Source organism: Chironomus tepperi, unplaced genomic scaffold (assembly GCF_022539635.2).
Source record: "Chironomus tepperi strain 1889 unplaced genomic scaffold, CSIRO-AGI_Ctep_v1 contig_87, whole genome shotgun sequence".
NCBI classification, from domain to species: domain Eukaryota; kingdom Metazoa; phylum Arthropoda; class Insecta; order Diptera; family Chironomidae; genus Chironomus; species Chironomus tepperi.
The window spans coordinates 1,003,929-1,029,923 of record NW_027226209.1 but is presented as its reverse complement, the minus strand read 5'-3'; the positions used below and the strand labels follow the sequence as shown (position 1 = coordinate 1,029,923).

General features: G+C 32.3%; 2 protein-coding genes across 5 annotated transcripts in view; both read right to left on the bottom strand.

Annotated features, from left to right (window-relative positions):
• Positions 1–211: 211 nt before the first annotated feature.
• LOC139086694 (uncharacterized) lies at positions 212–3,210 on the bottom strand. The gene is made up of 2 exons (XM_070635272.1): positions 1,811–3,210; positions 212–662 (listed from the first exon to the last, which is right to left on the bottom strand). Exons 1-2 carry the CDS (start codon positions 3,208–3,210, stop codon positions 212–214), a joined length of 1,851 nt encoding a protein of 616 aa, XP_070491373.1.
• Positions 3,211–4,327: 1,117 nt separating this feature from the next.
• Ptp10D (Protein tyrosine phosphatase 10D) overlaps positions 4,328–25,995 on the bottom strand; it is a 58,710-nt gene continuing 37,042 nt past the window's right edge. Inside the window, exons 2-16 of one of the 4 annotated variants that reach the window (XM_070635249.1) lie at positions 22,287–22,533; positions 21,138–21,422; positions 20,869–20,934; positions 16,154–16,210; positions 14,458–15,558; positions 13,950–14,381; positions 12,156–13,592; positions 11,511–11,745; positions 11,110–11,439; positions 10,937–11,051; positions 10,499–10,647; positions 10,316–10,425; positions 10,115–10,240; positions 7,794–8,399; positions 4,328–6,703 (exon numbers count right to left, since the gene is read on the bottom strand). In XM_070635249.1, the coding sequence (XP_070491350.1) occupies positions 8,155–8,399; positions 10,115–10,240; positions 10,316–10,425; positions 10,499–10,647; positions 10,937–11,051; positions 11,110–11,439; positions 11,511–11,745; positions 12,156–13,592; positions 13,950–14,381; positions 14,458–15,558; positions 16,154–16,210; positions 20,869–20,934; positions 21,138–21,422; positions 22,287–22,533 (4,935 nt within the window). In that variant the 3' untranslated portion in view covers positions 4,328–6,703; positions 7,794–8,154. The remainder of the gene's footprint in view (positions 6,704–7,793; positions 8,400–10,114; positions 10,241–10,315; positions 10,426–10,498; positions 10,648–10,936; positions 11,052–11,109; positions 11,440–11,510; positions 11,746–12,155; positions 13,593–13,949; positions 14,382–14,457; positions 15,559–16,153; positions 16,211–20,868; positions 20,935–21,137; positions 21,423–22,286; positions 22,534–25,995) is intronic. The other 3 variants (XM_070635251.1, XM_070635250.1, XM_070635252.1) reach the window with 3 other exon arrangements.

The following is a 25,995-nucleotide window of genomic DNA, read 5'->3' as shown; positions in this document are numbered from 1 at the left end:
TCCAGTAATTAGTAATTATACATGATTATGATTCTATTATAACTGTAGAATCTATTAAAATAGCATCTTTTGTGTTGAGCCGGTAATAATTATCAGACAATATCCGCTTGCAGTCATCATCTCTTATTGCTTTAGAAAAATAACTACTCGATTTTACTTCCAATTCAGTCAGCTATTATTAATTTACCTTATTAACATTTGATTACACTCATTAACATCCTTTCCGTCCTATACGATTAATGTTCATTCTCAACACTTCAACGATAAATGAAATAAATGAGCAAATTAACCCTAAAACTAATAGTTGAAATGCTCCATAAAGCTCATCAATATCCAACACATCAGGCCCACCCTCCAATGGTTTCAATCGCAAATATTTATCATCCAAATATTTTGATATCCAATAATTGATCAGGCCATTTGACAATAAATCATCAATTTTCTCATTTATGATGTTTGTTAAGTATGAATTCTTCCTCATATAAAATACAGTCGGTACAGTTAGGACAATTTCATTGAGAACACTGTATGATATACCGTTGATACTGTGCTTGTTCATGTAGATTACTTCGTCACTTGAATCAACAACTGTATGTGTTGAGGTGGGATTTAATGTTTCATCGATGAATTTATAGTATTGTGCTGTATTTGCTACTTTTCGTCTGGAAATGTTAGGAACATTATTTTAGGCATTGTTTGTAAAGTTTGTGGCATTCAAATTGATTTGGACAAAAAAATATACCGTACATGTATGTATCAACATGTACTCATTCGAACAGCACAATGTGTTCGTTAGGGTACCACTACTTCGCCCCCGAACAGACTAAGAGACCGCTTTTAAGTACCGTAGCCTCTGCCTGTTAGAGGCCGTAGTATCGGCAAGACGGTGAAGTTGCCCTGACAGCTAGGGGTCCGAATGACGGATATCCGTACCGTCCGTTACCGGTAATTACCGGTAATATCCATTACCGTTACCGTTCATTTCTATGGATTATCCAGCGGTAACAGATTTTTAACGAATTTTTTAAAAATTCATATATTAAGACCGCAGTTTATTTTTTTGTTAATGGTAAAAAAGTTATTTTTAGACTTTTTTAATTTTTTAAAACTTTTAATGCTTATTACTCTTCGCAGTTTTGTTCAAATTTGTTTCAAAGTGTTTTAAACTAACATATATTGAGGATATTTCCAAAAGAATTTTTAAACTTGTCAATTCCAAGATATATAATTTTCAAAGTAAAATGTAATATTTGGTCACATTTTTTCGCAGTGAGCATTGGATATTTGGATATATTTTACAACTTTTATTTGCTTACTGTTGAAAAAAATTACCAAAAAATTACATCTGAAAATCAGTCTGAATCAGGCTGAAACGAAAACTGACCAAATTTCGGTTAATTTTCAAATTTTTTCTTTTGGAAATTTTAAACTGCATGAAGTCCAATAGTCAAAATTTTTAATGCAATATCTGTTCTATACAAGTCATCCTCTAAAATCGTTTACAAATAGCTTTTTTCAAAAATAACAAAAAAAGTGACCAAAAATAAAAAAAATTTTACCCTAAATATTCGGATATTTATAGTCAGAATATACGGATATTACCGGTAATCACCGGTAATTACCGGTAAATATCCGTTACCGTCAAATCCCGATTACCGGTAATTTTCGGACCCCTACTGACAGCCTTAATAGCATTGTGCTGCTCTTGTCAAGTACCAGGTGTGGTATTAATTTTGCGGATATACTCAATAAAATTTCAAAACCCAAAAATCCAGAACATAAATCAATTTCCTATCCCCTGCTAACTTACCTGTTATAAAACTTCTGATACTTGACCATATCCTCAACAGTCGGATCTATAACAAACTTCAAATCATTCTCAATTAGCTCATCAATTGTTTGAAAATCTCTCATTCGTCCATCAGATTGTAGAAATTTATAAAGTGATCCCACATATAAGCTCCGCAAAATGAATGTAAAGAAAACAAAACTCATCAACAGCATACGTGAAAAGTCATTTCTCGGAAGGACATGCTGTGAGCTTCCAAACAGAACCACAAGTAATTGGAGTGCGGGCGCATTGATATTTTTATCGAGAAATAAAAGCTGAATGGATTTTGATTGCTTTTTGATGATGAAGACCGCAATGAAGCAACAAAGGATGACAATTGCAGTATAAATCCATAAATAAATTGAAAATGGTCTTGAAAGTTTTTGCAGCGCCGAGAATTGTGGACGTTGGGGTGTAATTATGACCATTTTAATGGAATAGTAAGCATGACTGTATTGAAAGAATCGACTCCTTAATTCCATTAAGTAATAAAAATTAGCAGCAATATCAGCAGATCCATTATTTAAGAATTCAAAAGCACCTGACATTGTTCCTGTTTCAAAAACTTGCCCCCAAGAACCGGGCTCAGTTAGAATTTCCAGCAATAAATTGGCATTCAAGGCACTTGCAATACCTCGTAAAATTTCAACATCACTTCCATTAATTAATTTCGATCCATTTGAGAAAATTGTTTCTTGTGCTGACGGTCCATAAGCACAAACGATAGCATTAATAGGGCAATTATGAAAATCACGTAATTTGGATGGAAAAATAATTTCCCGTACCCATTTTTTCGTACGATTATTAAACTCATTTATAGTAATGGGATTGGTATTCGAGCAATTGCCAATTGAGAATGGATAGAATGTAAACATTCTCACGATATTATCGATTTCATCAAGTGCTAATATGTTTACATTGTATATATTGTATTGTCGCCATAAGTAGGCAAATATCAATTCAAGGCTGATATGTCTGAAGTTCCTCATCACAATCAAGTAATTGCCACTAACATCAAATTTACTTAACATTATCACATTTGCGGTTGGGTCAATAATATTGCCGAAAGTGTCGATAATAAAAATCACAAAATTTTTCTTTATGCCTGAATTAATTGCGTTTATTGTGTATGCATGATGTTCATTAAGTTCCGACAGCATTTTAATGCAGTTGTGCGTATTAAATTTTAATACATCGGGTGGATGTGCGATTATATCGATTGTTGTTATCGATGGGAGGTTTTTAATTATTTCATACAATGATGTACACAAAATTGATTCTTCATTTACTTCCGATAATGTCCGACATTGAACTTGAGAAATTTCTGTGGTTAAAATAAGTACTATGGAAATTATTACTGCACGACTAGTTTGCGGCATGTCTTTTTGAAATATTTCATGGAACTGAAATTGTGTCAAAGTAAGTTAAAGCTTTAACGAGACCTGTTGTTATTTGAGAAAATATTTACTGTCTCATCACGAAAAATATTTGTTTAAGGATATTCCATTATTTTCAATAGTGATTTCTAATGCTAAAGCTATGATTATGTCCAGTAATATTTTGATGATTTTTTCGACGTTATAATTTGTTTTTCTTTGAAAATCAATGAAAAGATATTCAGAAGTATTTAGGCCATCGGAGAAAAGTGGAAAAATTGAAAGAGTTTGAGCAAGTCTTCCTTGTAATCATTACAAAGCTTTTCATAAATATTCCTTAATACTATGAAAATAAACTTGAATATGAAGAAATTATAATTCGTGAAATCGCCCTTAAGTTATGCAGCTGGTAATACCGTGATACCTTTTTTAAGCTCCACTTTTTATTAGCACTTTAATTTTAAGAACGTTTAAGATACAATTTTCCTTTTGTTTTCAGGATTTATGGGTTGAAGAATTTTACTTTTTGTATTTCAGTCCTAATTTTAAAAGATTTTGCTAAAAGCTTTATTTTAGGGTATTTTTAAGTTCCATATATAGAATATCTCTTATACGGTCATATATTTTTTAGGTATTAACTAGTGTACAGGGTAGAAACCCAATGCGGATATATTCACACCGTACCTTAAAAAGTCTCGCGTTTAGGCCAAGCTTCGCTTACAAATATAGCATTAGAATAAAATATAGAAATGGTAGAAATTATTCTCGGCAAAATGGTTTTGCTAATAATTTTATATGGTGCAAAATCAGTGATTTTTCTGCGATTTAATATAAAATTATCAGCAAATCGTTTTTACCCCATATAGGGATCAAGCTACAGCGGGCTGGCCAAGCTTTGCTTGTATATAATTGGGGGATCAAGCCCCAGCGGGTAGGTTAAGCTTCACTTCCCTTGAAGGATCAATTTCCAGCGGGTAGGTTAGGCTTTGCTTGGCACATATTTGGGTTATCAAGTTCCGGCGTGTAGGCTACGCTATTTTATTTAAAATAAAACATTTTTTTTTTCATGTGTTAATTCTTTTGATCATTTTTTTTATTCATTTAATATCTCTCAATTTGATTATGTATGACTTACAAATTTACATTTAAAAAATCTTTTTTTACCAATTATCATCATGATCAATGAACAAAATTATATTTTGATTGATTTTTTATTTTAATTTTCATGTCACTTTGTCTACCGATTATTACAAATAAAAACAAAGAACTAATGGGAATGACTTAGACCAAGTTTTTATTATTTTTTTTTTTTAGTTTTTTTAACTACAATTTTTTTTTTTTTGGAAATACAAACACCGATTGTTTTTGTACACAGTATAATATGCTTGTAAAAATTTAAGTAATGTTTTTTTCGATTTCTTATTATTTTGTTTTTAAAAGAAATATCAAAGGTATTCGAAAGAGAAATACTTGGTTCTCATTGAGTAAAAAGGTATATAAAGTTTGATTGAAGGGGGAGTATAAGAATAATACATTAGACAAATGTTGTATAAAGTTTTTGTCTTGTGTAGGTTGTAATTTGAAGTTAATTTTTTAAGATAAATATCTGAGATTGGGTTTGTTTGGATTGAATTTTAAGGTTGATTTGGGTATTATTATGTAAGTTTGAAGGTAATGACTTTTGAAATCGGAAATTCTTGTAATTTTATGAACAAATGATTGAAATGGAAAGGATTTGTAATGGAGAATCGGGTTATTTTAGGATTGGGTGATACATTATGCATTGTAGACCGTCTTGTTGTCTTTAATTATTAGCTCATCCAAACAGCACGAACACTATATACTTGACAAGATTAGGTGACTTATAGGAGCCTTCTTCATTTATGTCGCTTTAAAATTATTACAAAATATTTCAATCAAACCAAATCTCAAATATTTTCTCAAAAATCACCTCAACATATTATCCTGAACAACATATAGCTACAAAGTTATAATTTATTGATCTAAGGAATTCTTTGCTTGAACACTGGATTAACGATTCAGACACTATAGTGTATCATATAAAAATTGTAAAAATCATCTGACCTGACGATTGACTTGAATAATAAGATGACTTTTTGTTCCATTCTAGTTTCGGTATTCGAAAACTATAATCATTTATTGCTATGAATTCAAGCAGAATATTTTGACATATTTAAAAATCATTTGAAAATATCTATTTCATAACCCGAGCATCAAAAATGATAAAAGCAAGACCTAGACTCTTTTACAGAGTTCGAAGTTGATTTGGATTTTGTATGGAAAAGTCAACTTGACTCCATACATAATCTGAATCGACTTTAAACTCTCCTCTTTGATTGTTCAGTCACATATAAATGATGCATCCATATGTCTTCCACGTGGAAACAGATTACATACATTGCACCTGTAGCTGACCATTCAAGGAGCCCAGAATGAGCTTTCATCATTTCTGTAGTTTAACATAGAACATTTATGATCATAAACTTATCTTCTTGTAGCCATATAAAGCTCTTACTTATTATGAAAATTGTTAAAAATTATTTTATGGAGGGATGATTAGGTATTAGTTTAAAAATAGTTTAATAACTGAACAAAAAAATATATTCGATAGTGTAAAAATACAACTGGATTCATTTTTTGATGCCACAAAATTTTCTTCTTTTAATGAATGTATGTAACGATTAAAACGATTAAAAAACTGTTTTATTGTTCAGCCTTTATGTTCACATTTAGAGCCATAAACGATTTTTTTCATGTTTTTCTGGTAAATCCTGTGAGTTTTGATGGGAAAATTTGCTTCAAATTTGTCAAAGTTTTTGATGAAAATTCAACAATTTAATTAAAATTTGATATGAATTAAAGAAGCCAAATAATCAAGGAACTCCGAAATAGGATTGTTATACAAATTTTTCCTTCAATTTCTCAGGATTACCGTTAATAATACAAATAAATTTTTAATAATTCTTGAAGTAAACTTGATTTAAATTTTTGAAATTAATTTATAATCGATAAATTATTCACACACGATAGTTTTGATGCTGTTTAATTAGTTTCAGCCAGAATTGGCAGGGCATTGGGACTCCGGACACTAAAGGCTCAAAAAGGTCCTTTCATTCCAGAGTCTATTTTATTTAAGTCCGAACTCCATGAAGTCCGATTAGATGTCGATAATATTAAAGTCCTGCAAACGCTAATTTCAGCATTTAAGGCTAAAATTCCTTCATCAAAATTCTCGCGTTTTCCATTAAAAATTTCAATCTTCAAAAATCAATTTCAATAATTTAAACCAAATTCACTAACATATTTTTTTCTCATCTTATAAAATGTAAAATCAGATAAAAAGGGTATGTGACATCAACTTTTCAAATATATGGTAACAAAATTATCATTATTTATGTATAATTCATTTTTTAAAAAAAAATCACATTTGATGACATCCTTGCTTAAATTCCCGACTCTGCAATTCCTTCGTCATCTGTTTGTTGAAAATAAAAGAAAATTTTAGAAAAATGGAAGAAAATGTTTAGTTTCAAAAGTTCAAAAGTATTAAAAATTGATAAATCATGACATTAACATTCAAATTCAACAGAAAGGTAGAAGAGCGTAATTGATAAAATAAGGACAAATTTGGATTGCAGGAGCGTATTCAGAATTGTAAGTGGAGAGGGATGTTGAATTATGAACACTAAACCCTCCTCAATCTGTTAATCACTTGTCTGTAAATTCATCTGTGAATCACTTGCACTTATAACAAGCATTTCCTTTAATATAACACAGAGGCAGTTTGAAGTCAGAACTCAAATTGAACTTGAATTTCATATGGATCTGAGTCGAATTGAGTCGAATTTTCTATACAAAATCCTAGTTGACTTGAGCATGAACTTGAATGCTTCGATTGAAGTAAACTTTGCTGAAGTAATAACAAAAATGACGACATCATTCAGTAAAAATTCTAAAGCAGTGGTAGGCAACCTTTATTGTAGCACGGCAATCGTTAATGGTAAGCGATGACCAAAACCGCATGAGGTTCATGGCATTTCCAAAAGTATTGTCGTAACACTAATGTGCCATGGCATAAAGGTTGCACATCACTGCTCTAAAGTCTGCAATTCACGCTCCCTCAAATTCAAAAGGATTCAGATATACTAAAGGCAATTAGTAAATGTTGATACCAACGCCTACATCACTTCTTATATCAACATAAGTCCTCAAAATTTCTCCGTTCAAATACGCTCTTCATCTTTCAAGTTAAACAAAACAAACAAAATGTAAAATAAATTCATAGGAAAAAATCATCACATCGGATGGAATGGAAATGTTAGTACTGAGTAGGTAGTTAGACATAAACCAATAATATCAAGTTAGTAAAATTAAACGAAATGTAACTAAATAAAGTTTGAAAGGGAAACAAAAATGACACCATAAAATAAGGAATGGAAATACAAAAATATACATGCTACCTAAATAATTCAAAGCATACCCAAACAATAACAAAAAAATAATCAAAAAAGGTCAGAAATTTAAATGCATTAAGGTATAAATTTATAGTATATCAATCTACCAACCCATTTTGATTTTCATACAAATTTCATCGAAGCCATTAACACCAACACCGTTGTGCATTGCTTTTACATCCACTTGTGCTTTAATATTAATAATATCATTAATTTTGCATGATTTAAGTAATTTCTGCTCCGAATTTGCCTCTTCCTCCTCATCCTCATCATCATCATCATCATCTTGTATTAAATCTACATTATCGTTGTCACTATTCTCATTAGACTCAAGTAGACTATTGATTTCTACAATAATTTCATCTTGGCATATAGTAACAGCCTTTGTGGCACTGCCTGATCCACTTTGATGACTAATAATACTAGTATCACTGCTACGTTTACTAGTAGTATCGTCATTTAACTCCTGATGTCATCTCTCTTCCTTCCATTGATTCATTATTGGATCACTATCATTAATTAGGGTTGTTGTGGTATTTTCTGTCGTTGTATTTGTATTTGTCTCCTCATCATTTGCTGGCTCATTTTCAACAAGTGCCTTCTCTTCATCATCATACTCATCAATTCCTTCATCTTCTTCGATATCATTTGCTTCCTTCCTGATTTCATTCTCGACTGTCTTCATTTCCTCGGTCTCATCCAGTGGTTTATTCAGTTCTGTTATTTTTTTTGCATTTTTTTTTTTCATGTTAGAGAAAATTTTCAATTTTATGTGGATAGTAAGGGAGAGGATATTCATGTTCGTATGTATATTATTATAATAGAAGGATAGTAGTCAGGGCGAAAAAGCAAAGAAAGACAAGAAAAAGTTTTTTGTTCAGTTTAATTAATTACTTCCAACACCAAAAATATATAGGAAAATAGAAAACACAACTAGTTATAAGGATCATCTTAGTTGTGGATGATCTGGACGCAGTTTTTGTGAATAATCGATGAGGTAAATATAGTTTTTCTAGTTTAAATGGATATGTGTAGAAGAATCAATAATTTCGTTAGCCAAATTTGAATGACATACTTTCATAATTGGGAGGACACCCGACATTATTGTCCAATTAATACCCAAAGAGTGCAAATCAGTTAATTGATTAAATTCAGGCCCAGGCCGGCGTGAATCGTATTTGAAGCCAGAAATTGCTGGTGAGCCAGTCAACGTCGGTCCAGTGGTCTGGATTTTGGATCCGTTAACTGACATATGCTTTTTGGATAACTAAAAAGACGGTCGAGTGTAGGTCTAGTTAACAAGAATACATGACTTTATGGGGTAATGGGATAGCTTTTACCCGCTAAGTTTAAGCTAGTTTATATTCCCGGAAAGCAAAAGGAGGAAAAATGGTCAAAAATCTGGCCTCATGCTGATTTCAATTTAGTCTAAAGCCGGATTTCATTAGATTTGTTCTGGAGCCAGAGTCAAGCTAGCCTGAGACCAGGCATCGGCCTTTTCTTCGCCATGTGCCTTCCAGGATAGAAAACCCAATTTCTTGTACAGTCTGTTAGTCACATTAGTTACAAGGATTTTGTTCCTTGTTTGTCCCAACAAAAGCATTGTTCTTAAAATTCAAATGATTAATATTACAGAAAAAAAGACAAATTTTGATGTCATCCAGCTGTGAAATTCGAAATGTCAAAAATAACATCACCAACCTCATGAATATCAATCAAGTTACTCAGCTATTCAGCTGTACAAATAAAATATTCAGCCACCTCTTTAATCAACGTGTCAGTTAATCAACCAAGCAATTAATCATTTGAGAAAACTTGCATGTTTTGAAAATGAGTAAAGAACTTGATTAATTAACTAGGCAAGTAGCTGAACATACAACATTTTTTATTTTATTACTTAATTTCCTAACTTATGTGTGAATCAATACAGCCATAAAAGTATTCATCTTATGAATAAGTCCAATCAGTCTTCATATCATTCAAAGATATGAAGCAAACTAGTCAGCATTTCAAAATGAATTCGTAAGCAGATTATATCCACAAAAATTGCGTCCATAATGTAGTAAAGGATATATAAAAGAGATACGTGAAAAGTCTCGAGTGTGATTTTTAATGGTTATTTACAAAAAAAACTAAAGTGTGAACTCTTTAAAAGCTTATTTTTATGTGCTTCTTTCTCCAATAAAGGTCTGTTCTGTTTTTATATATTTGGGGTTAAAAGACTTCCTATGTACTAATAATAAAATGATAAGAATAAACTACTCTCATGTGGTTATTAACTTTATTATTGTTACTGTTATATGGTTTGAATATCCTAAAGATAATAAAGCTGTTTATTGCTGTTTTAGCTTCAAAACAGTGACTAGTCATGAAGATAAAGCTGCCAAAAAAAGTTGTTCTTCATAACTTTATCGTTATGATGATTTACTCACCCTCATAACCCTGATTATCGTGAATCTCACGTGGTGGTCCCGAATTTTCTTTTCCTTCCAACACAGCCATCAAGCATTGATGAATACAAATATATTGTTGTTCGGTTTGCACCATCCAAACACGTTCTAATCATGCGAAAATTGAGAAAGTTCCTCGTAAGATAAAGTTTGAACTCATTTGGGAATGTTTTCTTTATTTACCTTTTCTCATACTATATACAATTCCGAATATATCGACATAATCAGATACTTGTATCTGTTGCAATATCCTGTCTAGACATATAAATGTACCAGATCTTCCAACACCAGCGCTAAAATATTAAATTTTCATTTCATGAATTACATGATGTGAATTTTTTTGCCTTAAAACTTTAATATGCATACCTGCAATGAACAACGATAGGTCTTGTTTCTGGACCGACTCGTTCTCTGAATGCACGAACAAAACGTGCAAGAGTTTGAGGTGGATTTGGCACACCGAAATCAGGCCATGTTGAAAAGTGGAAGTGACGCAAGACACGTTGAGTTTCACCCTTTTTTATTTTGGTTGCGAGACGAAAGACAAATATTGGAAAAATTAATTTACATAAATCAACAGTTGCTGATGATAAAGTTTTATGATGAATGGATCAAGTTGAGGCATGTGAAGTGATGATTGTGCTGTATGGCGCAGTTGTTGAGACTGAAGCTTCTAAGTTTTGACTCAAAATGAATTTTCTACTCAGAAAATTGTCTATGTATGATATTGCCAGCACAAAACTACATCAATCCTCCTCCAGACACACAAACTCCTTCATCCCACAAAAATATTACACAACTTACCCTTTGCATCATAAATTCAGCAATCAACCAATCGGGATAATGACTTTCATTAAGTAACGTAACTTTAATGTCTCCATAGTAGACTGGCACAGTATCCATTGGCCAATAATGGTCACTATAATAAATATTAATTAAATTACATAATCCAGCATAAAAGATTTTAATCAAATTACCATTTTTCTCGTCCTTTCTCATAACATCTTGTGAGCATAACAATAGCCCTTGAATTACTCTCCCAACACATACGCCAGAAATCATCTCGTGTTGAATGAAGTGGTCCCTGTGTCACAATAAATTCCCTCGGTGAATTATGTCCTGGCACATAATTTGCATTTATATAATCGGATCCTTCATCATCATCAACAGGTTGGAGTTTGAAACGTGAATGGTCATATGGAAGAATGTTTGTAAAGCGATTTTTGGGACGATTACATGGCAAATCAGCAAATGTACATGGTTGGTCACGTCCAACATGTTTGAGTTCCTCAAATTCTTCACTAAATCTGTATATTGAGAATTGGAATGTGATAATAAAGAAATAATCTGAAATTATTATAGACCTAAATCAACAAACCTAAAATCGGAATCTGCTGACATAATACGATAATGCTCAGCGAAATTCTTAATTAATACTGGTCGACTTGTTTCCATTGTGCTATCCGGAAGTGACATGTTGTCATTGGCTCGTGCATCCGTTGCTCTCTTACACAAAAAGCGACGACGTCTTAAGAATATTAATGTTACGAAGAGAATACATATGAGAATTAATGGCACAGCAATCGCAACGAAAAGCGATGTATTGTCTTGATCTGCGTTTGTAGATTTGGTAGTGGGGAAGAAGGAATAGAAATAATATGATTAGAATTTCGAATGTAATGTTGAATATAAAATAAAAAATGTAGACAGAAAAAATAAGGAACACGACAAACATGCTTAAAAAAATTTACAACAACTCTCAACATCCGACTTACTTCGAGGAGCATAAAGAATGACTGTTTTTTCTCCTTCTTTATATATTTTTTTTGAGTGCAAGCATAAGAGATACGAGAATTTTGATAAAATGTTTTAATATCATGTGCAGAACATGAGAAAGATTTAGTTCAGACAACATAGTTGATGGGAATGGAGTTGACAATTTTATGAACTTTTTTTTTGTCTGTTTCACATCATTTCCATCAATTTAGTTCCCCATAAGTAGATAGATGTACATTGAACTTACCAGTTTGGATAGGAAAACTATAAGCGGTATCTGTAAACTTATCAGGTGCTGAAAAAGCTCGAATTTTCACACGATATGTCGTGCCGGATTTCAATGGTCCATTGCAATATCCTTTCTGTCTATTCTTGTCACAATTTTCAGCTCCAATGGTAAAATCTTCAACATTTACTGAACTATTCTTAAATGGATAATAAGGCTCAACAGCCTGATATGGTGGCCATATTGAATACGATTGAACGTCATGCCAACTTGGCATTTCTAATCCTGATGAATTTTTACTATCGTCCTCAGCTACGATTATCGTGTACATAATTACTTGACCGTATGTATCAAGGAAATAATTTTTACGGAATCGAATTTGGATTGAGTTTGAACTACGATGAACTTCCGTTGGCACAACTTGATTTGCTGGTTTTGGTGGTGCCCATATTGGCATCTTTTGTTTCCAGACTTTTTCTGGTCCATATCCAACATTGGTCTTTGCTTGAATTTTAAATATATAAGTACTTCCTGGCGTTAAGTTTCTGATTGTTCCACGCTGGTCAACAGGTGAGAAATTTTTGGTATTTGATTGTAATCCATTTTCCATGCCATAAGAAACTGTATATTTCTGAATGACACCATTTTGGTCATGTTGTGGTAGTGCCCATTCGAATGTTACTTCACCTGGTTGAATATCCACAGGACTAAATTTATGGACTCGACCTGGTACTGATTCTAATGTTGTAAAATGTGCTGAAATTGGTGCACTATTTTTCAATATACTCGCTTCCGTACCGGAACGAACGACAACAGTGAATGTGTAATTTCTAAATGGCTTAAGATTATTGATTGTAATAAACGGCTCTGTGGTAAGATTTTGAACGAAACGTTCATCGACAAGATATTGAACTTCAAAGTCATTATACTCTCCTTGTGGCTTGTCCCATGTAAGTACAATCTCTGAGTCAGTTATTTTTGTTGCATTTAATATGGTAATTGGTTCCGGATGTAATCGATCATGACGTTGAATTGGATGACTTGAAACACCGCCGCTGACTGTCCACATTTTAATATTATACAAATGTCCTGGAATTAAGCCTGAAAATGTCAATTTACGATTGTCATCATCAGCTGTCTTTTCCACCTCTGGAATATCCGGGTCACCAATAGAAAATCGATAATGATCAAATTTTACTCTCTCGTCACGTGGAGTTGGTGTATAGCTTATTTTTAATGAGTTCATATCTTCTTCCGATCCATATATAATGAATATATCTGATTGGATGATTGGCATCGTGCGAACTTTTAAGTTTGTTATTTCACTAATTAGATTGTAGCTCGTCACTTGAATTCGGAAATTATATTCGAAGCCAGATTTAAGGTCATTAATTAGCACTTGAACGAGTGGATGTTCCTCTTTAACTTCTCCATTTTTATCGTTATGGATGATTGGGGCTGCAATAAAGTTAATGTAAAGTTTATGTATTAAAGACAGTTAGTATCATGAGAATTAAGGATGAAAACGCATTTTCATATAAAAGCTATGGACAGACTGTATCCTTATTAGATATGACATCTCATGACATTCTGAATTATTGAATCAACCTTGGCATTAAGCCATTAAGAGATAGATTCAATCAAATAAATAAAAATGAAATTGACATAAATGCTCCAATGAGCAGCCACATAACCAGCCTGAGAAAGTGTAATATCATCACTATTCGAACATAAAAATTGCGCTTGGCAAATTGCCGCTTAGGGGATAAAATGAACATCATAAAAAGAAACTGTGTATGATAAAGTTTTACTTACAAACATTCTGTTCGGAGACATTTTTGGAATGAATATGATCTGGACTGTCAGTTGGCCACCAGTTGATGATGTACATCTCAACTCTACCCTCGGGTCTTGACCATTCTAATGTTATGTTACTCGAGTCAACAAGTGTTACGACATTACCAACAGTATTTGGGCGAACTGTTTGATTAAATTGTTGTGGATTGGGACTTTCAACTCCATAACTTACTGCATTAACTTGAATTGTGTACTTTTCACCCGGAGTCATATCAGTAACGTCAGCCTCAGTGGAATTAACGGATGGTAAACGAACCCACTGCTTATCACTTTCAGTACGATATCGGATTGAATATTCTGTATAAATAGAATTTTCCGGTGGCAGCCAATGAACCAAAACTGAGTTGCTTGTTACTTTTTCTATCGTCATGTTTCTCGGCGGATTTGGATCTAAATGAGATGAGAAATAAATTATAATTGTCGTTAAGGATGCTCATGGCATGAGCAATAGATATAAAGTACTTACAGACTGCTTGAAAATATTCATGTGGCTCACTCTTCAACTCATTGCTAATGGCAAATACTTTAACAATATAGCCAGCACCCGGATAGAGTGGTTTAAAGACTAATCGTGTGTCTTTTGTCAAAACAGTTTGTGTTTCGCCAGTGTCATTACGACTATATGTGACTTCATATAGCTCCTGCTTTGAATTCACATCACTTTTCCAACTGATATTTAAACCCTCGCGAATTGATTTTAGATCCTCAATAATGGGTGCAGATGGTCGTGTTGTGATATAAATTGTTGTCTCATTTGATTCCATTTTCTTCGATATAGCCTGTACGGTTATCGTATAATTTCGTCCTGGTAATAAATTTTCAAGGACATATCGTGTCACGTCTGTATTCATAGAACTTGAATCACCATTGGAAGAGCCATCGACTTCATGATAACTTATACGATATTCGTCTTGCGTGCTTTGTGTGTCTGGACTCCACATAATTGTTATAATGCCATTTGAGTCATCAACAACCTCAAGATTATTGACCGGTAATGGTTTTAATGTCACGTCAGCTGTCGCTGGCCATGATGTGACCTTTCCTGATACTGTTTTAACAACAACCTGATATGTTTTTCCTGGCTCTAAATTGTCCTTAAATTCTAATGATACTGGACCGTCATCGGTTTTTGCAACACCTTGTTGTCGTCTTTGTGTTGTCGAAAGTGAAACTTGATATTTATCAAATTCACTTATTCCTCTGGGCGGTTCCCATATTGCTTTAAATGAATGCTCTGTTATTGAGTCCCTGTCAAAAGTTACATTCAACGGTCGTAATGGAACTGTCCGATATTGTGCCGTTGTTGGAAGTGATATTTCATCTTCAGACATCGTTTGAACGGATATATTATAAGCACGTCCAGGAATAAGACCTTTAAAAGCAGCTTGCGCCGGTCCGGGTGGTTCACCTTCTTTTTCAACATAAAGCACACTATCAATAGCATCAGGGGGATCTATTGAAACTTTATAATGCGTATAAATGCCAGCAGGATAGGGAGGTTGCCATAAAACTAATAATGTCGTCTCATTACGGAACCAAACGATGAATTTTCCAGGTGTGTTTGGCTCTAAATGGCAGGAAAAAAATGTCATTAAAGAAGTTATAGAGAGAAATGTTAATGTTGGATTATCATGGTGATAAAATTTAATGACTAATGTATATCTTGCAATTCAATTATAGATGATAAAAGCTTTATTTTATTGTTATGAACTATTCTAAGCTAATGTGGATGGATGGAGGGTTTTAAAATGTGAATTTTTAAAGTTTTGTGAATTTTCATAGCCCGAATAGCACAAGACGGTTAGTTGATTACAAACCGATACCCAGGTCGACATGACTCTGACTTGGTGCCGGATTCGATTTGAATTCGACAAAATGTCAGTCACGTCTGGTGCCGGATTTTGTATCGATTATCGGTTGCCGAAATAGTTGCTGAATCGGTTGCCAAATTCAACTAAACTTCGGTACCAAGTCAGAGTCATGCCAGATTATTGCTGGATTTTGGATCGATTAGCAGACTTGTGCTATTCGGGAACCTTTATTATGTTGAAAACTTCATCAATTTCTTAATAAAATTTTAACAATTTCCTATTACAAATAGCAATTTCAAGCATTCACCATCCACACAAGCTTATTTATTACCAAAACCATTAATCCATTACCTCTTAAAATTTTAATTTCCAACAAGTCTTTCTGAACATCTTTGTGCCGAAGACGTTCTATGTGTGAATTTATTTACATGATATAAAATTTATTAGATTTGTATGTTAATTATTTTATTGGATTTAACGTTGCACCATAAAGTGATTAATTGTAAGCATTGAAATAAATGAAAGAAAATAGAGAAGAAGAAATACATAATTAGGGTAAAAATCATTTGTTAGAATTCAAACGATTACTTAATGAATAATCATGGATCGTCTTATTTTTTACATAATTATTCATTAATGCAATAAAGTTTAATGTTTACACAGATCGTAACTACTTTTGTACTTAAATTAGGTTCAATAACAATTAAAATGAATTACATCAACAAAAATAAATCAATTTACAAATAATACATAAGTGTGTTACTGCTCAATTTATTGAAAGCAATTTTGAAATGTTTGTTTTATGCTTGTGCTGAGCTGTTATGTGTGATATAGGTTACAAGCGAAAAATAAATAAATTCATTTTATTTTACATATTTTCTCTTGTTGATTTGAGAATTGGCGACTATTTATAAATACATAACGGTATGATGACAAATGGGATTGTAAAAATATTCAATTGTGTTGAATGAATGGTTTTTAGAGATTTTTAAATTGATTTCTATGTGGTTTATGTGAAGCTCATTGCAAGCTTATTGAAAGTTAATACTTGAATAATTAAAATTCATCAAAATTTGCATTCACAGCACAGGTGGAACTGGATTCAAAATTATCAGAAAAATTATTAAAATTAATCAAATAACGATTTGTCAGTTAAGCAATTAATAAAAAGTTGGACGCAGCATAGACCTGCAACAATGCTTGATGTTGTCCACTGAACACAATTTTGGTCATACCCAAGCCGATTCAAGTCTTCAAGTCGAGTCGATTCTAAGTCGACTCTAACCCACCGACATAAATGAAGAAATCTCGGATATGGAGCTTTTAAGACTTCGCTAAAGCTGTTTTATTAATGCTAAATGAAAACCGAATCCGTGTAGCATTCATGTGGTGCCAACTACTTACATTTGAGATTGATAAAAAACCTTTAGCAAAGATTTAGAAGCTTCGTGTCGAAGCCTTCATCATTTGCACTATGGGCCCAAAATGGCAAAGGTTGTCAAAAATTCAGGTTATGTGTGGATGTTGTAGTGCCTGAAGAGTAGTGTACGGGGAAAAAAGAAATTTTGTCCAAAACTGCTGTGTGCCTGACTTATGGCCAAAAAACGATTTTTGGTACCTGCCATTATAAAAATTGTTGGCGTGCTTCAATGCATGGACCAATTTTTTTCAAACTTTTTTTATTTATTAGATATACATAGAACCTGCAAAATAGCAACACATTTTCATAATTTAGGTTCCACTGTATATCCAAAAAAGTTAAAAATATGTCAAAAAATGCGATTTTTTTAACATTTCATGCTCTCATGCAGCTATATTGCACTATGGGATAAAAAATGTATATGCATTTGATAGAACCTATTTATACCTAAAAATCATCCGTAGATTGTAATTTAATTGGATGCACTACAAAAGCATAAAATAACTTTAAAGCTAAAAATTTTCGGTTTTTTGTGATTTTTTGACCTTTAACCCCATTTTTCCCTATAAAGGAAATTCGTGCTGTTTGAGCTGACCATTGATTATTATAGGACTAGTATCGTACTATTATTATGTGAAAAAAAATTTCAATATGGTACCCCCTAGCTCATTTTTGGGGGTCCAAAGGTATACCCCCCCTCAAAAATGGGGGTCTCACAAAACTCAATGTTACTTTTCTTAACCGGATGTTTAACAAATGATTCAAAAACACTTTTTAACTACATTTAAACAAATTTTAAGCAGTTCTAAACTGTTCTGAACAATCGAAACTACTCATGTTAGCCAGTTCATAGATTTGTAAGTTTTTGAGTTTTAGACATATTTTCACGAGGTTTTTTGGACTCCAATGGCAATACATATATAAATTGTTTATTTTTTCATAAAGTACTAACAATATCCTATCCAACAATATATAATAAGTCATACATAAGGTCAATTCAGTCAAAAATTTTGAAAAATGTTCAAAATTTTATGTTTTTTAAAATTCATCCTTCACATTTATGCTTATAAATGCTGTTAATCTTAAGTATATGAATTGAATTTAATATTTTTGTAGAGATTAGAGTAGTATTAAGGCATCAAAAAGGAAATCAAAGTTTAAAAATAGCTTATTGTAAAAAAGGACAAAGTCCAATTTACCATACTTTGACTTCCTTTACTCAGTGCAGGGAGCATCCAAATTTTATTTTTTGAAATATTTTCTATAGATCTATACTAGAACTAACAGAAAATATACACAAAAATAATTTTTCGTTGCTAATTGCAAAGAATTGAGCTAACAAATTTATTCTAAAAACAGCTATTTTTAAGGATTTTCGAATGACAAATTTGTTTTAGCTAGTCTCGGAAAATGATTTTTGCGTACATATTTTATTAGTTCTAGTATAGATCTATAGAAAATATTTCAAAAAATAAAATTTGGATGCTCCCTGCACTGAGTAAAGGAAGTCAAATTATGGTAAATTGGACTTTGTCCTTTTTTACAATAAGCTATTTTTAAACTTTGATTTCCTTTTGATGCCTTAATACTACTCTAATCTCTACAAAAATACTAAATTCAATTCATATACTTAAGATTAACAGCATTTATAAGCATAAATGTGAAGGATGAATTTTAAAAAAACATAAAATTTTGAACATTTTTCAAAATTTTTGACTGAATTGACCTTATGTATGACTTATTATATATTGTTGGATAGGATATTGTTAGTACTTTATGAAAAATAAACAATTTATATATGTATTGCCATTGGAGTCCAAAAACCTCGTGAAAATATGTCTAAAACTCAAAAACTTACAAATCTATGAACTGGCTAACATGAGTAGTTTCGATTGTTCAGAACAGTTTAGAACTGCTTAAAATTTGTTTAAATGTAGTTAAAAAGTGTTTTTGAATCATTTGTTAAACATCCGGTTAAGAAAAGTAACATTGAGTTTTGTGAGACCCCCATTTTTGAGGGGGGGTATACCTTTGGACCCCCCAAAAATGAGCTAGGGGGGACCATATTGAAATTTTTTTTCACATAATAATAGTACAATACTAGTCCTATAATAATCAATGGTCAGCTCAAACAGCACGAATTTCCTTTATAGGGAAAAATGGGGTTAAAAGTCAAAAAATCACAAAAAACCGAAAATTTTTAGCTTTAAAGTTATTTTATGCTTTTGTAGTGCATCCAATTAAATTACAATCTACGGATGATTTTTAGGTATAAATAGGTTCTATCAAATGCGTATACATTTTTTATCCCATAGTGCAATACAGCTGCATGAGAGCATGAAATGTTAAAAATCGCATTTTTTGACATATTTTTAACTTTTTTGGATATACAGTGGAACCTAAATTATGAAAATGTGTTGCTATTTTGTAGGTTCTATGTATATCTAATAAATAAAAAAGTTTGAAAAAATTGGTCCATGCATTGAAGCACGCCAACAATTTTTATAATGGCAGGTACCAAAAATCGTTTTTTGGCCATAAGTCAGGCACACAGCAGTTTTGGACAAAATTTCTTTTTTTCCCGTACACTACTCTTCAGGCACTATAACATCCACACATAACCTGAATTTTTGACAACCTTTGCCATTTTGGGCCCATAGTGATTTGTGTCACTCAAGAGTACTCTACTCAAAAAAGTAAGTCGACTTGAGTCAAGTCAAAATCAATTAAAAAGCTTGAAGCCAACTCAAAAAGTCTTAGAGCGTCAAGTGCTAACTAAGAGCACTTTTGAACTGTTAGGCTACTGAATTCCCCGAGCAGTTCATAAAAAGAGTAAAAATCAGCCGTTAGAAGAACTTTGATTTTTTTAACATTAATAAGTGCCTTGACGAACACATAAAAACCTTAATAACGAAATAGTACACAATTTGAATTATTATTGTATCATCAGTTTCAAATCACAGTTCATTCATTGCGAATCAATATTGCTTCATGTTTGAAATTAAATTTTTATGCACCTAAATTAAGAGCAAATTCTGCAAAATTTAATATTCATTATTAAATCAACCATTCCAACTTTTCGGACGACAAAAAATAAGTTTTTTAATAAAGTGTGTGTAAAATTTTAATATTCTTTCTTCATCTTCCGAGAAATATATTTTGGAAATCCCAAGAAATACCTGTACGATGTCTCAAGAAATTTGACATCCAAAGAACTTTCTCGTTATTATATTTTTTCATTTTGTATGTAAATCTCATCCTACCAAGAACGAACTTATTTTTTGATTATAATTTGAATTCACTATAGTTACACGTGTTACTTAAGGGAGCATTCGGATGTTACGTAACGCTTATGGCTCCCACCACAAGGAAGAGGAAGGGTGGGGGTCAAATTTGTAACACAATACACGTTTTGGTTCGTTCAGAATTCTGTTAAAAAGATGCCATTTTAAGCGTTTCGTAATTTCCAAAAATTTCCTTAAGGTGAATTTGACATGCCACTCAACCTTTCATATCTTTCATATCAACAACAAAATTACTCAGCATCAATAAATTTCGAAAATTGCAATCAAGAAATGTCTTTTTTTCCGAAGTACCAGAAATCAACCTTATTAAATATTATGTATGAATATGTTTTAAAGTGTACCGTAGACCAACTCATAGTGTTCTGTTACACACAATTCCTCATAATTAGTGGTTATGTTTGAGCATTCTATGTGTTGAAAGAAAACAAATAAAAATGATGTTAAATGAAATAAAAACATAAAAAAATTATACAAAAATTTTGAAAAATGTCACTAAAAACCTTTAAAAACTAAAAAACCAAAGAAATTTGTCTTGTTAATTCCACAATAAATATTTTAGCACCAAAGCTCAATGAACCAAAAAGGCTCATTTCCATGTCTAATCACTTACTTGTTGTAAAATTTCGACTCGTATAAGCAACAGATTCTTTGCCATCATATATCGTATATGCTTGAATTTGATATGTGACACCAGGTGTCAGATCCTTTAATTGATGTTGGAACGAATCATCCGTAACTGATATGGTGCGATTCATAAACGAATTTTGTTGATCTGATAAACTTAATATTCTTAACTTAAACGATGAAAAATTCCCCTGCAATGGTGGACTCCATGTGATTGTTGCATACTTTCCACTTTTAACTAACACACTAAGGTTCGATGGTGGATCAGGTGCTGTAATTAAAATAAAGTATTAATTTAGGTGATTAAAATCTGAAGTTCGTGCGAAACTTTTTTATGTGTTTCGCTTCATTTGCAAAATACAAAATGTGAGTAAGTAGACAGAAGGTCATTGTATGTTATTAGAATAATGCGCATTCAAGGGAATTACATATTTTATGGATGAAAGCTGTAATCTACAAGAGTAATGGGAATGTCCATCAACTCAATTGAGATAGGACCAACTACTACATATCGATTTGTCGATCAAAAAACTGACTCAAGGCCGACATGACTCTGACTTGCTGCCAGATTTGGATTAAATTGCAAGAGTCAGGTATGCTAGGTTGGCACCAGACTTTGAATCTATTAGCCTAATTGTGCTTTTCGGGCAAATCTAGAATCAATTTAAAGGTAGGTGGATGCCAATTAGTAAATTTGGTCGATTGTTCAGCCTTCCTTAGTGGCATCATTTGGTTGTGCACTGATTGGGTTGACTAAAAGATAAAGCACACGGCATAGATATGGTCAAAAATTCGGTCTCTGGTCAACTTGACTCTTGAGGATGGCTTGAGGACGGATTTAAATGAATTTGGTTAAGTTCAGAGTAATGCTAGCCTTTAGCGATTAATTCAGTTTCAATCTTTGATTTGGAACCGAGTACCATAACTCCTACTTTGTCTTAATTTAAGAATCAGACAATTCGACTCTTGAAATCATTCATAATGCCTGTAAAAAGTGCTAATAATGAACTTAGACAATTTACTACCTATTAGACTATCTCAAGGCTTTAACTATTTTTTAAAATTAATTACTTCCATTATGCCTATTTCCAAACTTATTTTTAAGAAATAAAAAAAAAATTAACGTCCAACATACCAGTTGTGATTGACACTGTCCACGTCAGCCAATCATGATGTGTGGCATTTGTATAATACAGCCAAAAGCTATATTTTGTACCAGGAAGACCACCTGAGAATTGCAACTCATCACCGATGTCACGTGATGAGATTGTTGTGTTTGGCGATGGATAGCCATAAGGTGGATAATAATCTAGACGATATGATGAATCATCTTGGCCGTTGTTGTTGGGAATTTCTATCACAAGATCGGCACTTAAAGAGGTCTGAAATTAAAAAAAAATAGGAAAAAATCAATTAAATAATTCGATACAGGAATAAAATTAACAATGCTAATTAATGATGATCCAATGAGTGAGTTGAGCCAATGAGCAATTACATTCCAATCATTTTTATATATTTTACCAAATAATTAATGAGACTTTCAGCCATAAACTTTTCAATAGGTCAACAATGCTAATTGTATTTCATAATTAATTGTGCGCATTAATGATTTTTGTTATTTCAATCAATTGCACAATGTCAAAAATAAGTAGAGTAATTGAAAGAAAAAAAAGTTTTTACAGCGGTTTTAATGTAACAGTCAATCGATTGCCAAAAAAAGAAATTTCACAAAAAGAAAAAAAAGCCGCAATTGAACATTGGAGTTGGTTGTTTTGTGAACAAAATGTTGTAATGATTGAGTTGATTCGGATGTTTTTTTGGGTGGTGAAGAGTTGGATTGTGTCATCAATAGGTTACGACTAGGGCTTGTGATAGATTAGCTAACAATAAGTGCATGGAACATAAATCAGTGTAATAATAAAGGAGAAATAGCTCCGATCAAAAATATGGATTATTCAAAGACATTTGAAGACTGAAATGTGTCTGAAACTTTACTTTCAGCAAGAAAATGATTATTTTCGGATAAACTAGCTAATTGGATGCCACAGCTCAATATCGTCTCGGATTTTGTATGCAAAATGTCTACTTAACTCCATTTAAAATTCCAGTCGACTTCAAGATTCGTTAAATTCTCAGAAATCCAACTTCCCGAAAATCATACTACGAATAGCGAAAATTGGCGGATTCCAAGTTGACTTGGTATAAAATTTGTGAAATCAGGTCCTGACTTGGGGCAGACCTACGCAGGTATAAAGTCGAATTTTCCGCACTTTCTAAGAAGGATCATTTCTAGGTTTGTCTTTAATTCTTCTTAGATATCTAACTAACTAATTCATAAATGATGTAGATAGATTAGCCAAACAGATAGGGTAGAGTCAACCTCATTCAAAATAGAAGATAACAACACTTAATTTTGAAAATAAATCATTAAAATTATTAAGTGTTAATACATTCTGCTGTCAACATTGCATAAAAACACTTGAAATTGCCTATTCCTATGTAAATTTGAAAATATGAGCACAGCTTCAAAATTACAACATTCATCTTCAGTTTATGTCATCCCCAAAAATTTTAAAAATTTAATGACTATCTTCCGTCCCTTTTCCCATAAAAACAACTTTTTTAACACAACATTTTCCACATTAAATTTAATAAACTCAAGTCCCACACTGAATAAGCATAAAAAGCAATTAAATCCTCATAACTGCATACCCCCAATACCAAAAACAAATCCTCAAATATTGCCATCAAAAAAATCTTATCATTAAAATATTTTTGTCATGCCCGGATATTCAGTGTAAATGCGTTATAATAAATAAACTTCAAGTGCTTATGGGCTTGTTTATGACAAACAAAATATAAAAAGCAAGACTGAAGGAAGCCACAACATTAAATTTTGATTTTCTTCATAAGACAATAAAAAATTTCTACAGAAATGTATTGCGAATGGAACAAAAAGAACATTAAGGTGTGGTGAAATCCATCATTCATGCCTTACTTATCAAGAATATACATTGCCTAATGGGTAATGTTGAGGTCAGGGTTGTTGTCTGTGTTGTAGCTTTAATCAGGTGGATTTAGATTTATAAAGATTGTAAGCTATAGTTCGAGAACTGGCAGAAGTTTCCCAACGTGTGGCAATAGACCAATTAGTGCCTTATCCTTGGAAGTAAATGCAATCTCTAGAATATGGCGTGTCAGGGGCAGAACGTGAAAAAGTCGGAAAATAGAATCGATATGCCGATAAAATTCGGTCACAGGCTAGAGTTATGCTGACCTGGAGATACTTTTTTCCGACGATTTCCCGTCCTGTGCCTTTTGAGTGAAAAGCTACCTACAATAAAGACCAACCTTTTATTTGTTGACCAAAACTGCACACGGGATCCTGTTCATGGCATTTCTAAACATTTTTGATGGCACATAGGTTGCCCATCAATTATAAAGACTAACTCTAAGATTGTGTAAACTATGCCTTATTTAACCTTTATTTGAATGCCTTTATTTGGAAAAATATAACATCCTACGGTATTTAAACGCAGTATCTTCAGCTCATAAGGCTGGGCCCTTCAAACATTACACATTATTGCCGCTAACTGAATTTCCTAACAACAACAACAAGATCAACAACCCTGCCTAAAACTTTTATGAAAAATTGCTCCCCTCACAAATCATTCCGGTTGTTTATACGTGAAACAAGACAAGCGCAGTATATGCACACAATTTCATCATTAAGAGCATCTTCAATCATTTTCTTTCCTTTTTCTTTAGAGTCAAAATATGCTTCCTTGTCATACTTTTTCCTCCTTAGATTTATTGTAATATCAAGAAAAAAGTAAGGGAAGTGAAATAAAGGAAGACGATATAAAGGGGGTGAATGTGCCATATGCGCATTATTAAACATGAATTTTGTATTAAATTGTTAGATGAAATAATAGAATGAAATAAACATCTTAAGGATCCATTAATTTATTTCCATACATTAAATTTTTTTGCCTTTCAAGTAGGCTTGAAGCGGGAAAATTAGACGTAAAAGTATTTCCATCAATTTTTTTTTGCATGGAATTCAATTCTAAGATGAAAAATTAGATTCTTAAACAACACAAGATGTTTCACGAGAAGATAATGATGAAGAGAATTGAGAGCAGATGATGAATAAGTTGGATCAGTGCTGGACAACCTTTTATTTTTCGGGGTACACTTTGGCGGTAAGTCAGCACATGACATACGGTTTGTGGCATTTTTTTCCAAAAACACTAGTGCGCCACTGCACACAGATTGCCCACCACTGACCTAGATTGTTGAAAATTAGGATAAGTTTGCTGTTTGATAGTAAAGTTCATGAGTCTAGGCTTATTGAGTTTAATATTCTGTAATAAATCTTTGTAATAAAAGCTAAAGAAATTTGTTGTTTACTTTGTCCCAGGTGATGTGAAGTCTGTCAATTCATCAAAACAATGTCAAAATTTAGAACAAAAAAAAACCATTGAAGTTATAATTGATCATAAAAGTGCATCAAACTAGGATTTGAACCCTTTAAAGTAATTAATTTGAAAAGTTTTTTCAATTTTCTAATTTTAACTTCTTAATAAGTTATGCTTGTTTAAGCTCTTTAATCAATTTTAGAAAAGGAAAGGAAGTTTACATATTCTTATTATATTTAATGTTTTAATTAATTAAATGCACGTAAGATTTTAAACACTCTTTCACTTTTAAATAATACATTGTATCTCAATTTAATTTAATTTATACTAATTTCAAACTCTGCGTTTACATTACAAATTACTCATAAATATCCGAGATTTTGAGTTTATTGTCTCAAGTAAGTGAAGGTTTCTCACATCTTT